At 34.3% G+C, this 15,641-nt stretch overlaps 1 protein-coding gene across 3 annotated transcripts in view; it reads left to right on the top strand.

The window, feature by feature from the left end:
• Positions 1 to 15,641, top strand: part of Acsl4 (acyl-CoA synthetase long chain family member 4) — an 85,826-nt gene extending 70,185 nt beyond the window's left edge. For all 3 annotated transcript variants that reach the window (XM_026396774.2, XM_026396775.2, XM_026396773.2), the window contains 4 exons: positions 118 to 309; positions 2,413 to 2,527; positions 4,469 to 4,626; positions 12,854 to 15,641. In XM_026396774.2, coding sequence (XP_026252559.1) covers positions 118 to 309; positions 2,413 to 2,527; positions 4,469 to 4,626; positions 12,854 to 13,011 — 623 coding nt within the window. In that variant the 3' untranslated portion in view covers positions 13,012 to 15,641. The remainder of the gene's footprint in view (positions 1 to 117; positions 310 to 2,412; positions 2,528 to 4,468; positions 4,627 to 12,853) is intronic.

Genomic DNA, 15,641 nt, shown 5'->3' on the forward strand with positions numbered 1-15,641 from the left:
TATATGAATATGGCATAATGAATCCTACTAATGTATAATTATAATGCATCAATAAAAAAGTTAATGAAGCTAAATTTTGTTTTAGAATAATAACTAATTTGCTTTTATTATCTGCAGGTGGTTATACAGTTCATGACAAACCAAACCCCAGAGGTGAAATTGTCATTGGTGGACAAAATATTTCCATGGGATACTTTAAAAATGAAGAGAAAACAGCAGAGGATTATTCTGTGGATGAAAATGGACAAAGATGGTTTTGTACTGGTGATATTGGAGAATTCCATCCTGATGGATGTTTACAGATTATAGGTCAGTGTATGCTCTTCTCGTGTATTTTTCTTTAGTTTTTGTGATTTCAACATATCAATAGGGTTGATGTTATATGGTTTCAATCTTTGGGCAAGTTATTTATGACTGAGCTTCTCCATTTATAAAATAGGGACAACAATACAAATCTCATATAATATCTGTTAGGACTAAATGAGTTGATATATATAAAATTCTTAGAGAAGTACCTTGACCTTGGTATGCTGTAACAAAGGTATCAGCTACAGAAGCATTTGAGTGTAATAAAAATGGGCAGGAAAATAAAAGATTGGCTAATGAGAAAACAAAAATAGTTCAAGAGAAGTATGTTTTGGTTAACTACATGTTGTTCTGCAGAACTAGTTACTATAAAATACTCTATTCTAGGCCTTACACTTGACCATCCCACCCAAGGGACAACATCTTAGTGTGTGTGTGTGTGTGTGTGTGTGTGTGTGTGTGTGTGTTTTCCCGGTGCCCATTTATATGGCTCTAACCAGCCCTTAAACTTAGAAAATGATAATATCAGTCCTAAACACCAGTCTATTCTTCTGAGAATGTCAGTTGCTTTGACCTTACCCTTACTGAGCTTACAGAAGTAGTCCTTTATGTTCAAAGACCAATTCCAAAAGTGGCACAAATTGAAATATTCTGTTCATTTTAATTAGGCAAAAGCTGACTTCCTAATAAGGACGACTCTGCAGAGTCCCAGTTAGGCCCTTTTCAAGCCTTAAATCATAGCTCTAGGGACCCATTTCAATCTGTTGCTGGACTTTACAGTTTCTGACCCAAATATGGAGATTACCTGGGAAAATTGGTTTTTCATTTAGAACTTTGATTTACTGGGGAAATTCCCAGGAAACATGGTTCAGTTGAGAACCAAGTCTTTTTCCCTGTGTGTCTTAATTGCACTGGAAACGAAAGTTATTTCTGTAGAGTGTTCTCCCAGGCTATGGGTAGGCAAATCAGTGCTCACACAAAGGTCGTCAGGCAAGTTGATGATTATTTAAGCTGGGTCATCCTGTGCCAGTACTTTCTTAGAGCACAATTATTTAAATAAAATTTTAAATATGGAAAATTGGGGATTAACATTTATTGAATTTGCTCTATATGGCAGATATAGTGTGACATCCTATATGAGTTAGGCATCAATATTCCTGATAAAAGTGAGAGTGAGAAAGGCTGGAGCTCTGGCTCAGTGGTAGAGCACTTGCCTAGCATGTGTGAGGCACTGGGTTCGATTCTCAGCACCACATATAAACAAACAAATAAATAAAGGTCTATTGACAACTAAATTTTTTTTTAAGTAAGAGTGAGAAATGTTAAATAACATGCCAAGAATCTCATAGCTAGTACTGGGCAGAGCTACCATTCAAATCTAATGCTTCACCAGGGCACAGTGGTCCATGGCCTATGATCCCAGCAATTTGGGGGCTGAGACAGGAGGATGGCAAGTTTGAGGCCAGTCTGGGCAACTTAGTGAGATCCTGTCTCAAAGTAAAATTTAAAAAGGACTGAGAATGGTAGAGCACCTGGTTCAATCTCCAGTATACCCCCCCACCAAAAAAAAAAAACCCTCAATAACCAAAAAACTAATGCTTAAAAATTCTGTTCTTTCTATTAATTTCATTTTAATATTTAAGATTATGATAAGATGTTCAAGCTTTGAGTATAGGGTATAGCTTTTAGCCAATACTTCTTTAATTAGGCATTTTCTTTTTTACTGATATGTATAGACAGTATATCTATATGTAACAAGATTTTAAAAGAAGTACCTTGTAAATAAAGATTAAGGCAATGAAATTCAAAGAAAATCAGAATTGTTTATTCTGTTGAGTGTGGTGGTGCACACCTATAATCCCATTGGCTTAGGAGGCTGAGGAAAGAGGATCACAAATTCAAAGCTAGCCACAGCCGCTTAGGAAGGCCCTAAGCAACTTAGCAAAATATGAAACCATGTCTTTAAATAAAATATAAGAAAGGCTGGGGATGTGACTCAGTGGTTAAGTGCCCCTGGATTCAATCTTTTGTAAACCCCCCCAAAAGAATTGTTCATATCTTAATGAAACAGACCATGAATAACTTAACATTATTCATGTCTTACAGATCGTAAGAAAGATCTGGTAAAATTACAAGCTGGAGAATATGTGTCTCTTGGGAAAGTAGAAGCAGCACTGAAGAACTGTCCTCTTATTGACAACATCTGTGCTTTTGCCAAAAGGTAACTTTCAAAAATGACATTTTATGTTTCATATACTTATAGTAAAAGGAAAATAAGAAAGGAATTTGATTATTTATGATCATTAGTGTAACATCAAACTCCTCTTAGAACTTTCAACAGAGTTTAAAAATCACATCTATGAAAGTTCTTGAATTCAGTAAAGGATCATCAACAACTAAGAAAAAGCCTAAGGTATTCAAATATTTTTTATGTGTTATAATGTTTTATTTTTATGGGCTTTGTTCTTTTTTTGAAATCATAATTGTGGTTATAAACTGACAAAATTCACCATCTTCATTTCTAAGTGTACAGTCCAATAGTGTTAATTATATGTATCTTGTTAGACAGTCAATCTCCAGAAATTTTTCATCTTGCAAAACTAAAACTCTATACCCATTAAACAACTCTCCATTTCCCCCTTCCCTCAGCCCTTGACAACCACCATTCTACTTTCTGTTTCTATGAATTTGACTATTCTAGATACCTCATATAAGAAGAATTATGCAGTATTTGTCTTTTTTATGTCTGGATTATTTCACTTAGCATGATGTCCTTAACATCCATCCCTGTTGTAGAATGTGTCAGAATTGCTTTTCTTTTTAAGGCCAATATTATTCTATTGTATATACATAGAATGTACAATTATATATATATTCTTCTGTCAATGGGCACTTGGGTTCCTTCCACCTCTTGACTGTTGTGAATAATACGGCTATGAATCTCTTCAGTATTCAATTCTTTTGGATACATACCCAGATGTGGAATGGCTGGATCATATGATAATTACATTTTTAATTGTTTTTGAGGAACTGCCATACTGTTTTCCATAGTGGCAGAACCATTTTTACATTTCTACCAACAGGGCACAAGTATTCCAATTACTCCACCTTCTTAACAACATTTGCTTCTGCCTTTTTGTTGTTTTATAATAATCATCCTAATGAGTGTGCAGGGATATCTCATTTTTGTCTCGATTTGCATTTTCCTAATGATTATTACTGTTTGAGCTTCTTTTTTTTATTGGTTGTTCAAAACATTACAATGCTCTTAAGCTTCTTTTCATAGGATTGCTGGCCATTTGTATATCATCTCTGGAGAAATTTTTATTTATATTGTTTGCCTGATTTTAAATTGACCTATTTGTTTTTTTATCACTATTATTAGTTGTAGGAGTTCTTTATATATTCTATAGAATAAGCCCTTATCAGATACATGATTTTTCAAAAATTTGTTTTAGTTGTATATGGACTCAATTCCTTCATTTGTTTTTATATGGGTGCTAGGATCAAACCCAGTGCCTCACATTTGTGAGGCAAGTGTTCTACCACTGAACTACAACTCCAGCTCCCAGATGAAAGATTTTAAGATATTTTTTTCATCTCAATGGATTGCCTTTTTCCCTATTTTTTTTTTGTGTTTTTGGAGGCACAGAAGTTTTTAAATTTAATATAGTCCCATTTTTCGATTTTTGCTTTTGGTTTCAAAATACCAAATACATTGCCCTAAAGCTTTATCCCCATTTTTTTCTTCTAGGGGTTTTATAGTTTTAGCTCTTAAATATTTAGGTATTTGTTCCATTTTTATTTAATTTTTGTATATTTTGGAAGGTAAAGGTTCACCTTTATCTGTTGCATGTGAGTATCTAGTTTTCACAGCACCATTTGTTGAAGAAATTGCCCTTTTGTCATTGAATTGTCTTAACACCCCAGTTGAAGATCATTTGACCATAGATGCAAAGTTTTATTTCTGGACTCTCTTTTCTAGTCCATTGGTCTATTTTTCTGTGTTTATTTCATTGTTATGTGTTTTATTACTTCTTAATGAATATTAACAAATAAGAGAAATATATAGTTGGGATTATCTGTATTGTATTATATCGTTGAATAATTTATGAATATTTTTGCTATTCTTTTAATTTATATTTTATTTTCTAATTTTTAGTGACCAGTCCTATGTGATCAGTTTTGTGGTTCCTAATCAGAAAAAGTTAACACTTTTGGCACAACAGAAGGGGGTAGAAGGAACTTGGGTTGATATCTGCAATAACCCTGCCATGGAAGCTGAAATACTGAAAGAAATTCGAGAAGCTGCAAATGCCAGTAAGAAATTGCTAGTTTGTTGAAGCTCATAAAAATCATCTAATAATGTCATATGCATTAGACTCTTGTTTAGTAATGAAATACATAACTCTTAAATATTTATCTGCTTCTGAAGTATATGTAATGAATTCCCATGTTGGAAAGATTCTTAAAAGTCATATAGTAGAATAACCTATCTAGTTGTTTATTGTATATTATAACATCCCTATAAAGTAGTTATCTAGCCTGTGTTTGGAATAGTCCATCTTTGAAGAGATGTGTTATATAGGTGTATCTTATATCTGCAAGCTAGAAGCTAATAACTCTTTAGTAGATAATGTAGCCATGAATATGCTTTGTGTATGTTCTTTGGCTCTGTAAATGGACTGTGTTAGATGGTATATTGGTAACCAATTGGAGAACATCTGAATGGGTACTTTGTGCCAGGCGTGTATTAGGTACTAGGAATATAAAAGGTAATAAGATACATTTCTTTCTTTCTTTTTTTTTTTAATGGGGGTGGGAGGGAATGGTTACCATGGATTGAACTCAGGGGCACTCAACCACTGAGCCACATCCCCAGCCCTATTTTGTATTTCATTTAGAGACAGAGTCTCAATGAGCTGTTTAGCACCTTGCAGTTGCTGAGGCTGGCTTTGAACTCCTGGTCCTCCTGGCTCTGCCTCCCAAGCCACTGGGATTACAGGCATGCAGCACTGCATCTGGCAAGATACATTTCTTACTCTTCTGGAGCTCATTATCCAGTGAGAGGACACAAGAGAGATAGCCATTTTAATAACAATAGAGATAGGAACAGAGAATCATGGTACCAGAGATGAGGGTACTTAATCTTACCTGGGAGTTCATGGAAGGTTTTCTTATAGAAATGTCACTAAAGTTCATTCTTAATTAATTAATTAGAATTAACTAGGGTAGGAATTCTAAGCCAAAGAGAATTAGGAATAAAAGCACAGCGGTAGAAAAAAGGAGATGTGGGCAGGGAACAACAAGGTCTTTGGTGTTACTGGAAAAGTACAAGATGAGGTTGTAAAGATAAGCAGAGGCCAAGACCTGTAGTGCATTGTATGCCATTTTCTGATATTTGTGTTTAATACTGTAAGCAGTGGGGAGCCATTGTGAGGTTTTATCAGGCTAGTGATTTGGTCAGATTTGCATTTCTGACAGATGCATTCAGTGTGGAGGCCAGCCTGAAGATATTATTTGAGGGGGGTCCAGACTGAGACAGAGACTAATTTAATTAAGAAAGCTGTAGTAAATATTTAAATGAGAGTGGGAATGATAATGCCCTGAACCAGGAAATCAGGAACGGTTTAGAAAGCAAAATTGGCAAGCTTTGATGATTACTTGAATAAAAAAGGCAAGTGAGAAGGGGTCTAGAATGGCCCCTAGATATGTAGCTCAAATGACAAAGTTGATATAATTATTGATTGAATTAAAAAATACAGGAGGGAAAGCCAGCTTATAAGAGAAGATTATGAGGTCATATTGGGACATACATAATTGGAAATGCCTGTTGGATAATCAGAGTTAAAATTCCCAACAGGAGATTGTGTATGTTCATCCAAACCTTATGAGAGAGGCCTTTGTTGTACTATCAACTTGAGAATAATTGAAATCATGAAGGTAGATGCACTAACCTTGGAAGAGACTTTAAAATGAAAACAGGAGGCTGAGGACAGGTCTCTGGACAACACCAGCATTTAAGGAATGGATGGAAGAAGAGCTTGTATAGATGGTGTGCTGGACAAGATACCAGGAGAACAGAAGGTACAGAGCCACTGCTGACAGAACTTCAGGAAAGAGATTGGTCTCCAGTTTCAAATGAGCAGAGTGGTCTGCTTACTAGAACTTACTAGAACATTGACTGGGAAATTAAATAGATTAAAAATTAATTGTCGGGCTGGGGATGTGGCTCAAGTGGTAGCGCGCTCATCTGGCATGCGTGAGGCACTGAGTTCGATCCTCAGCACCACATACAAATAAAATAAAGATGTTGTGTCCACCAAAAACTGAAAAATAAATATTAAAATTTTCTCTCTCTCTTTAAAAAAATTAATTGTCCAAATAGTAGACCAGTTTTATGACCTATTTAAAGTTTTGCTCTTAATTCCTTTCAGTGTAATAATAAGCACACACAGTTTTTAAAATAGTAAATAGTATCCCAAGAATTGTGTCACATAGCAGCCCTCCATGTTATATCCCAAGTGTTTTAATCTATTGCATTTGTCTTCATTGTTTCTTTCTCTGTCTTGCATTTTTTATTTGGTTCTGTGGACTTCCTACCACAGAAGCTGACGTGACTTTCTTCTCTCTACTTCATCTACATACTCCCTTTTCAATACATAGTACAATTTCATGTTTTGCATTGTGATTGTATTATCATAACTAAAAAATTCAGTTGGACAACTTTTTGTTTTTGTTTTTCTTGACTTTGATACTACATCTCTCTCTACTTAGTTTTCTGTGTACCTATTATTATTTCTTCCCCTGAATTCTGATAAAGTTATAAAAATATTAAGTACAGGAAAGCAGAACACATCTGTATATTCCTTTTCCTGACAACATCCTTCTTAGAACCCTTCATCCTCCCACTGAAATTTGGACTGTTTGTCCCTCAGAACTTCCCTTTATTATCATCCCAGGAATTTCCTTTGCCTTTCTCCTGTGTTAGATCCTGTTTCCTGGATCTTATGCCTTTCTTTTCCCTGGTTTGCTCACTCATTTGGATAAAGCGTAACCTCTAGCAGTTTCCTGAGAGAGGTGCACAGTAGGTAAATTTTTCAGATACATGTACACATCTGAATACATTCTTCTTATATCCTCACCATTGAGCTAAAGCCTCATATATTCAGAATTCTAGATTATAGATCATTTCTCCTTAATAATTTGTCTTCGAGTCTTGGTTCCATTGTCTTCTAACTTTAGTGTTGCTTACTGAAAAGTCCAGTTCTGTCCACGTTCCTGTTCCTTTTTGTATTCTATCTCTAAGCTTGCAAACTTATTATATTAATTTCTGGTATTCTAATAGTTCATAGTGATGCACCCTGATGTAGGTCTTTAATCGTTTATCATTATTAGACATGGTATGGTCTCTTTCAATCTGGAGGTCTCTGTCCTTCAGTTTTGGGAAATGCTTATCTTTTTGTTTGTTTGCTTTTTTTTTTTTTACTCCCATGGTCCTCCTTCAGCCCAGGGTGTGTGTGTGTGTGTGTGTGTGTGTGTGTGTGTGTGTGTGTATGTGTGTGTGTATGTGAGGGGGGGGCTGCTTTTATATGACTTTGGATTACATCTTTTCATTGTCTAGTTTTATCATCTTCTTTTTATCTCCTTGTCTTTTCATATTCTGGCAGGGTCTCTCAATTTTATCATCTCATATATCTATTGAATGCTCAGTTCCCAGTCTCAGACTGTTAATTTTCAAAAGATTGTTCATGTTTTCCCAGTGTTCCTTTTAATAATACTCTGTTGTTTTTTTTTGGATGCAATCAATGTGTTGCCTGTTATTCTTCTAAGGATATTAAAGGGATTCCTTTGATGTGGTTCCTTCTCCTATTAGTGTCTCCTTTTCCTCCAAGTTCTACTTTATGCTTGAATTGATTGTGGCTTCTCAAGTGTCTACTGATCCTTGTCTGTCCATTCATTTTTAAGAATGAAGTACTTTAAAAAAATGTTTGGAAAGCTTCTTGGGCTTCACTGAAAATTTACTCAGATGTTAGTGTCTTTTTCTCTTGGTTCACTCCATTTCTCTGAAGAAGAAGAAGACATTGCCCATCTCTTGACTGAGAAATATTAGCCTGACTGCCAACAGTTTATAGCCAGAGGGAGCAAGGGACTGTGGGAGAGAGTAGGTTGGGCACAGCACGTCCTACCTTCACTGAATCCTTACTCTCTCCCTTCTTGTATGGTGCCCAATGTTCTTGTGGGAGAGAGGAGGTGGGGCACAGCACGTCCTACCTTAACTGAATCCTTACTCTCTCCCTTCTTGTATTTTGCCCAATGTTCTTGAGTCCAGAATCTCTCTACTACAAATTTTCCAAAAAATAAATCTGTCCACAGGCTGGTTTGGGAAGAGCAGCACAGGGTGAGAGATGACTATTCTCTAAACAGGCTGGGGCAAGCCCTCCTATTTTAAGTGTTACCCATTCTTTGGTTCAGTGGGCACTTGCCTTGAATTGACCATGAGGTCATTTTGCTTCTTTTTAATGCTCTTCTCTGTTGGCACTTGTTTTATCCCTCTCAACTCTAAATCAGTTACCACTAATACTTAAGCTGTTTGTCTTCTAAATTTTGGGGGGTGGGTGAGTACTAGGGATTGAACCCAGGGAGCTTAACCACTGAGCCACATCCCCAGCCCTATTTTGCATTTTATTTAGAGAAGGGTCTCACTGAGTTGCCTTAGTGCCTCACTGTTGCTGAGGCTGGCTTGAACTCATGATCCTCTTAGCTCAGCCTCCCAAGCCGCTGGGATTACAGGCATGCGTCAGTGCACCTGACTTATCTTCTAAATTTTTATTGAACTCTTCTATCCAATGCAGAATTTAAAATAATTTAAATTATTTTCCATAGAGGGCAGAGAATACCTATATACACTTCATGTTTAATTGGAAGCTGTTAATCTAATTTTAATCCATTGTTTTACTCTTAAAATAAAAGTAATAATTTTTTAGATTATAGATTTCCTGTACTCATTATAAAATATTGGACAATGTAGAAAATTATAAAGAAGGAAATAAAAATCACTTGATAATAGTTTCCTTTAGGTAATGAGATTATTTTATAGCATATGTACTTAACTGTCAACATCATTAACATTTTCAAAGTCAGTAGCTATAGAATTATAATATCATTTTTAATTTCTAAATATTATTCCAGTATAGGAATATCTATTTAAGTCCTTGTTTTAGGTGAGTTACCCATTTCCCCCCACTTTAAGCAAATGTAACACATATCTATTATACTCAATAATTTTCTTGTGTGATAATTTTGTTTGTAAGAATTCCTAGAAATTGAGTTTCTGAATCAAAGAGACTATACAATTTAAAGGCTTTTTTTCTGCATTGCCAAGTTACTCCCTTTTTCCCCAGAAAAACTTACTGGTTCATATTTCCATCAGAGATACTTGTTACCCTAACCGGGCTATTGTTATTTCTATTCATTTAAAAAGTAAACTGCTTAGGTTCCATTTTGGCTTAAAAACATAGTTAGTAGTAATAGTTTTTCAATTTATTACTGTTTCCTCAAGAGCTTTGAGAACTCTAAACACTATAAAGATTTAAATAACAATTATTAACACAATCAGATTTGAAAAGTTATTTATCACTATAAGAAGTGTGGCTTAATGTTTTCTTCTTCAATATAGTGTTAGTTACAGGGTTAATGATGTAATACACTTTCATATTAATGTCACCAAGCCTCCAGAACTTTCTTTTATATAAATCCTGAAGTTTTAAAAAATGTGATATTTCAAAAAGGTATTTTAACTGATAAATTACTCGCCAGAGGTATGCTGCAGTTATTTTTAGTTACTCTCTGAATGCAGTGACAGAATATATATTACTTGAATAATTATCATTGCATATTTAACTGTAAAAGCAATAATGGAGAAACTCAAGCTGCCTCTTAATCAGGCAGAAAACAGAATAAATACCCTAGGACCCAATAGGCCCTCATAAATTTCCTGTTCTTGGAGTGAAGCATGTAATAGAACAATTTATTATTTGAATAATGAATGATAATCATGATTTGAATGTATAAATCATAACCTTTTCTGTTTCACAAAAGATTGATCTTGCTATCCCTTTGCTTCACATTGTCATTTTGGAAAATTATGCAAAATGATGTAAAATAGTCTGGATTGTATTCAGCATGCCTTTCTGAGATATTACATCTTTCCTAGTAGTCCTCTTCATGTTTAAATATAAGTGTGAGGTAGAGGTTGTATCATAAGACTGCAAGGTAATTGTTTTTAGGTAATTTGAACAAGTTCCAAAGGCTATAAAAATTGATAGTTGCTGCCACCTGCAGGCCACACTTTATAACATTCAAGTTAATTCAGATGAAAATTTCACATGCAAACTATATTTGTTCCTCCTTCCCATAATCTTTCATCTTTCTCACTTTTGACAATTACTTTGTTCTGTTTACTGGATATTGTATTGTCCATTATTCTCTGCAGCTTATGGTACTAACTAATGTTTAGGAGTTCCCAAAATGAAATCCTAAAGCAGCATACTTTTTCCTCTTTAAACAAGAATTTAGCTAATGAAGATTAAATACAGGAACACTTATAAATGTGCTTTCATTAGCTTGTTTGCAACTGAAATAATGTGCTTGCCTTGCCTAATTTTGTCAGCATCTTTAGAATAAGACCTATGTAAGTAGGGAAACTAAAATGAAAGGAAAGATTTTGGAGCCACATCTGAAGTTAAGAATTCAATTGTTGTCTTGAGATCCGAATGTGACCTTGTAATCATATTTCAGACACCTCTATCTATGTAACTGTATGTATGAATAGAGCAGACATGGTTAATTCAAGCAAGGTTTATGTTCCTTTACTAAGTGTTCAGACATTAATTTAGGAAGTTGGTTCTAAGTAATATTTAAAAGATTATTTCTCATACTTGACTTTATATTCGCATTTTAATGAGAAATTCATTAATTTACCAAAGCTTTCATAAAACTCAGTCATGACATGAACAGGAACTTTCTTGAATTTGAATTCTTTGTACTTGCCACAGAAATGAAATTGTTTCTAAAGTTGTCTAGGCTGTTCAGCAGTAGTTTTTTAAACATGCAAATATTTGCCTCTGTACAATTGTTATTTTAAACAATTGCATACAAAATAATGTTTATTTGTAGGTTAACATTGTTAATGGGCATTCAGAATTTTAAGGAGGGCTTGTATTAATTATAAATAACTTGGTGGCTTAGCTGGGCACAGTGGCACATGCCTGTAATCCCATTGGCTCAGGAGGTTGAGGCAGGAAGATCGCAAGTTCAAAGCCAGTCTCAGCAACTTAGCAAGGCCCTAAGCAACACAGTGAGACTCTTTCTCTAAATAAAATATGAAAAAGGGCTGGGGATGTGGCTCAGTGGTTAACTTCCCCTGGGTTCAATCCCCTAAATAAATAAATAAATAAATAAATAACTTGGTGGAATAAGAACTCAAGAATTTAGTCACAAAACTTAAGCTAAAATTTTTGGATATTGTATTCATTACCTCTATATCCTATTTTCTTACATTTCTGATGTATGTTGAGTTGACTAATTTAAGTACATGTGCTGCATCAGTTTAAAGGAAATTGATATTTACAATCCCCCTTTTGGTTTGTGTTTTAATATTATAACAGAGTTTATGAAGAATATTTGTCTAAAGGATTAATTTTTGTAGAATAAATTAATAAACTTATATGTATTTATTAAGGATGTAGCCCTGTAGATGGCTATGAATAAACAAAATCCCTGCTTTCATGGAACTTGAATTCTAGTGGGTGACATATAATGTGTTGGATGGGGTTTAGTACTTTGATCAAAGCATAGCATAAGAAGATATAGAGACAAGAGGGCTTCTCTTTTGTTATAAGTGGTCATGAAATCCTCTCTGAGGAGGTGGGTTTTGAACAACCACCTGGAAGTAAGGAATTGAGCCATACAACTATATTGGAAAAGACCATCCCAGGTCAAGGGAACAACAAATATATCCTCTGAAGAGGAAGGTGTGGTATGCATGTGTATATTTATATAAATAAAAACCACAGACTAAAACTATCTAACTGAGGGCTGGGGATGTGGCTCAAGCGGTAGCGCGCTCGCCTGGCATGCGTGCGGCCCGGGTTCGATCCTCAGCACCACATACCAACAAAGATGTTGTGTCCGCCGAGAACTAAAAAATAAATATTAAAAAAAAATTCTCTCTCTCTCTCTCTCTCTCTCTCTCTCTCTCTCTCTCTCTCCTCTCTCACTCTCTCGTTAAAAAAAAATAAAACTATCTAACTGAAACAATTCATGTGTACTTTGGGAAATATAAAATAAATGATAAGATAGTGGTATCATTACTAACCGTCCGACACCATTAAATAGATTACCTCATAATGTGTGTCATCTAGGTAAATTTTACAAAATTCATGTTTTATTAATTGTTTGTCTCTTCTCCTCTCCTCTTTATTCCCCTACTTCCCTGCCTTCCCATCTTTCTCCCTTTCTCCCTTCCCTTTGCTTCTCATTTCAGTGAAGTTGGAGAGATTTGAAATTCCAATCAAGGTTCGCTTAAGCCCAGAACCATGGACCCCTGAAACTGGTTTGGTAACTGATGCTTTCAAACTGAAAAGGAAGGAACTGAAGAACCATTACCTCAAAGACATTGAGCGAATGTATGGGGGCAAATAAAACATTGCTCTTCTACTCATAGGAGAGGTTGCACAGAGGGTGACCTGGTTCTTCTTCTGTTCTAGAGTTTAAGCCTTTGTTGAGCTGTCTGTTAGAATGTAGGTATATCATTCTAAAGATGTAGTAAAAAAATAATCCTGATTACAATAGTTGTTGTCTACTTTAACTTAGTTTTGCATAGTTCTAGTGAAGCTGAAATTGAAAAGTTATTTCCCTTTAGATGTATTATTAATTTTAGAGCAGAAATTCTGTTTAAAAAAAAAAGCTTGATACACTTTTTTTCCATAAATCAAAGTATTTGATGTTGAACAAAGTAAATTGGAGTTGGAATAGAATGTAGTTTGAGGAAATTTGCAGCTTCCAATGTCTATTGTCTTCCTAGTTCAGAAGTTTAAATATTAAGCATGACAAAATATGTATTAACACTACTCAAAGCAGAAGTGCTGCAGGGCTTTAAAATTCTCTTCTAACTAAAATTTATCTTGAAGGGAAAATTCAGTCATGATATAGTAGGGTAAAATAATACCTTAGGAGGTATTATTTTAAGACCACAAGTGTTACATAGGTTAGGTGTAGAGTCATTGTAATATTGTGAATAATTACAGTGCCTAAAGTAAGAATAAAACAACATATACATACCAAAAATATCTAGTGACACATTTGAAGGGGAATTGAGTAGCTATTTAAATCTTTGAGATCAGTAACTATAATTATTTGAATGACTAAAGAGGAAAGTACAATTTTTAAAATGCTGAAAATTGCCTTTCTGTGTTTGTACAAAATGAAAAGACTGAGACCAAGAATAAAATGATGGAAAGTTAATCAAAATTTAACAGGAAGCATTTTCTCTGTTAGAAAAGGTGATGAAAACTTAAGTATTTAGAATTATGAACCTTGCACAGCACTGAACCTGGAAAAGAGATTTAGATTCTGAATTTATCTTTGATAACAGGGATTGATTTGAAAATGTACTCATATTAAATTACATTTGTAATTTATGATATGTTTGCTGTTGCTGATTTGATTCTTGATCAGTAGTTTGCATTTCAGAGAGCCTTTCATTTTGCTTTAATTTTAGGAAAGCGGGTTATGATGAATGACTTCCCCAATATCTTGTTCAAACCTACGGGTGATTAATTGTCTTGGATAAGTTTTGGGAAGATAAAGGGAAGAAAACACTGTTACCATATTTTTCCTGTTAGTGAGGAGTTTAGAAACTGGAAATGCTACATTTGGGAGAAGGGCAGAGTTACTTGATAAGGGACTGATGTTTGTGCAGTAACATGGAGTGTGGATTTCTTTTTAAATCTTTAATTAAAATCTGGGATTAGATATTCACACTTGAACCATAGTTACTGTAAAAAGCAAAAATTCTTAATACTGTTATTCTTTGCACTTTTCTTAATCATTTTATATATATACATACATATATATATATATATATATATATATATATATATGTTGCTTACATTGCTTTGTACAGATGTGGGCCACCACTGCAACAAAGAGAATTCTTTTTGCTCTGAAATATTTATAAAGAAAATATTTAAATGTTATGTATATGGTGGTAATAAGGAAAAAATCATCTGGTATTATAAGCAAGAATGAAGGTTTTTGTAAAGATTTCTGTTCAGTGTTCTGCAAAGTAAAATTCTAGGTAAGTTTTCTTAAAGTTATGTATGAGTATTCTCATTCTTCCCAACTTGCCTTTGAAGAGTGAAACACCATTATTATCAAGTAGATTACTAATCAACTTTTACTACTCTCGGCCCACAGTTAATCCTTTAAGGATGATTTTATTAAACTTTTCCAGTATGTGATCCCCAAGCCCATTTAGATTGGTGATTTTAAATGTGTGAGTGCATGCATACTATCTTATCTCAGATGTTTGCACCCCTACTCAACCCCATCTCCCTAAAGCTGGAACACTGCCAACTAATCTGTTGAATAGGTCCTTTAGAAACAGTAATTAACACTTAAGGTTGGGTGCTGCTAATTCTTTGCGAAATCCAAATATTGTTAAGGGACCAGGGAGATGCCACTACCCCCTGATTTTTCATCTAAAACTATACATGTTTATGTAAATGGAAATCTTTCCATATTCATAGTGACTTTTTAAGTATTGGAGCCTACAGATTTTGATCTCACATTTTTATACCTGTTTAAATTGTTCATAGTTATGTGTAAGCCATCAAATACAGTTGTACTTAATAAATTTATTACAAGTATGTGCATTTCTAAGTCAAACACTTGTGACTTTTGCTTTAATCAAATGAAAGTATCTTGCCTACTTGATACTTGTATTCATGTTTTTTTCTCCTAGAATGGAGGTATCATTGTATGGCTTTTCAGAACCAAAAAACAGATGAATGATTCAAAAAGTCAGAAGTTAAGGAGAATAATGTTTCTTTGATCACAAAGAATGATTTAGTAATCCTGCCTATGTTTTCCTAATAGCATATGACAAATGTTTCTAAGGTAACAAGATGAGAACAGGTTAAAGATTGCACGGTGTTTTGGATTTAGAGAGAAATGTTTTAATTTTTGAATGTAGTTCCAAATTATAATGTATTCATATTTGTACTTTCTGTTAAAATGCATGATTGCAGGATTGTTAGATTTTGTGTTTA

The sequence above is a fragment of the Urocitellus parryii genome, chromosome X, assembly GCF_045843805.1.
Source record: "Urocitellus parryii isolate mUroPar1 chromosome X, mUroPar1.hap1, whole genome shotgun sequence".
NCBI lineage: Eukaryota > Metazoa > Chordata > Mammalia > Rodentia > Sciuridae > Urocitellus > Urocitellus parryii.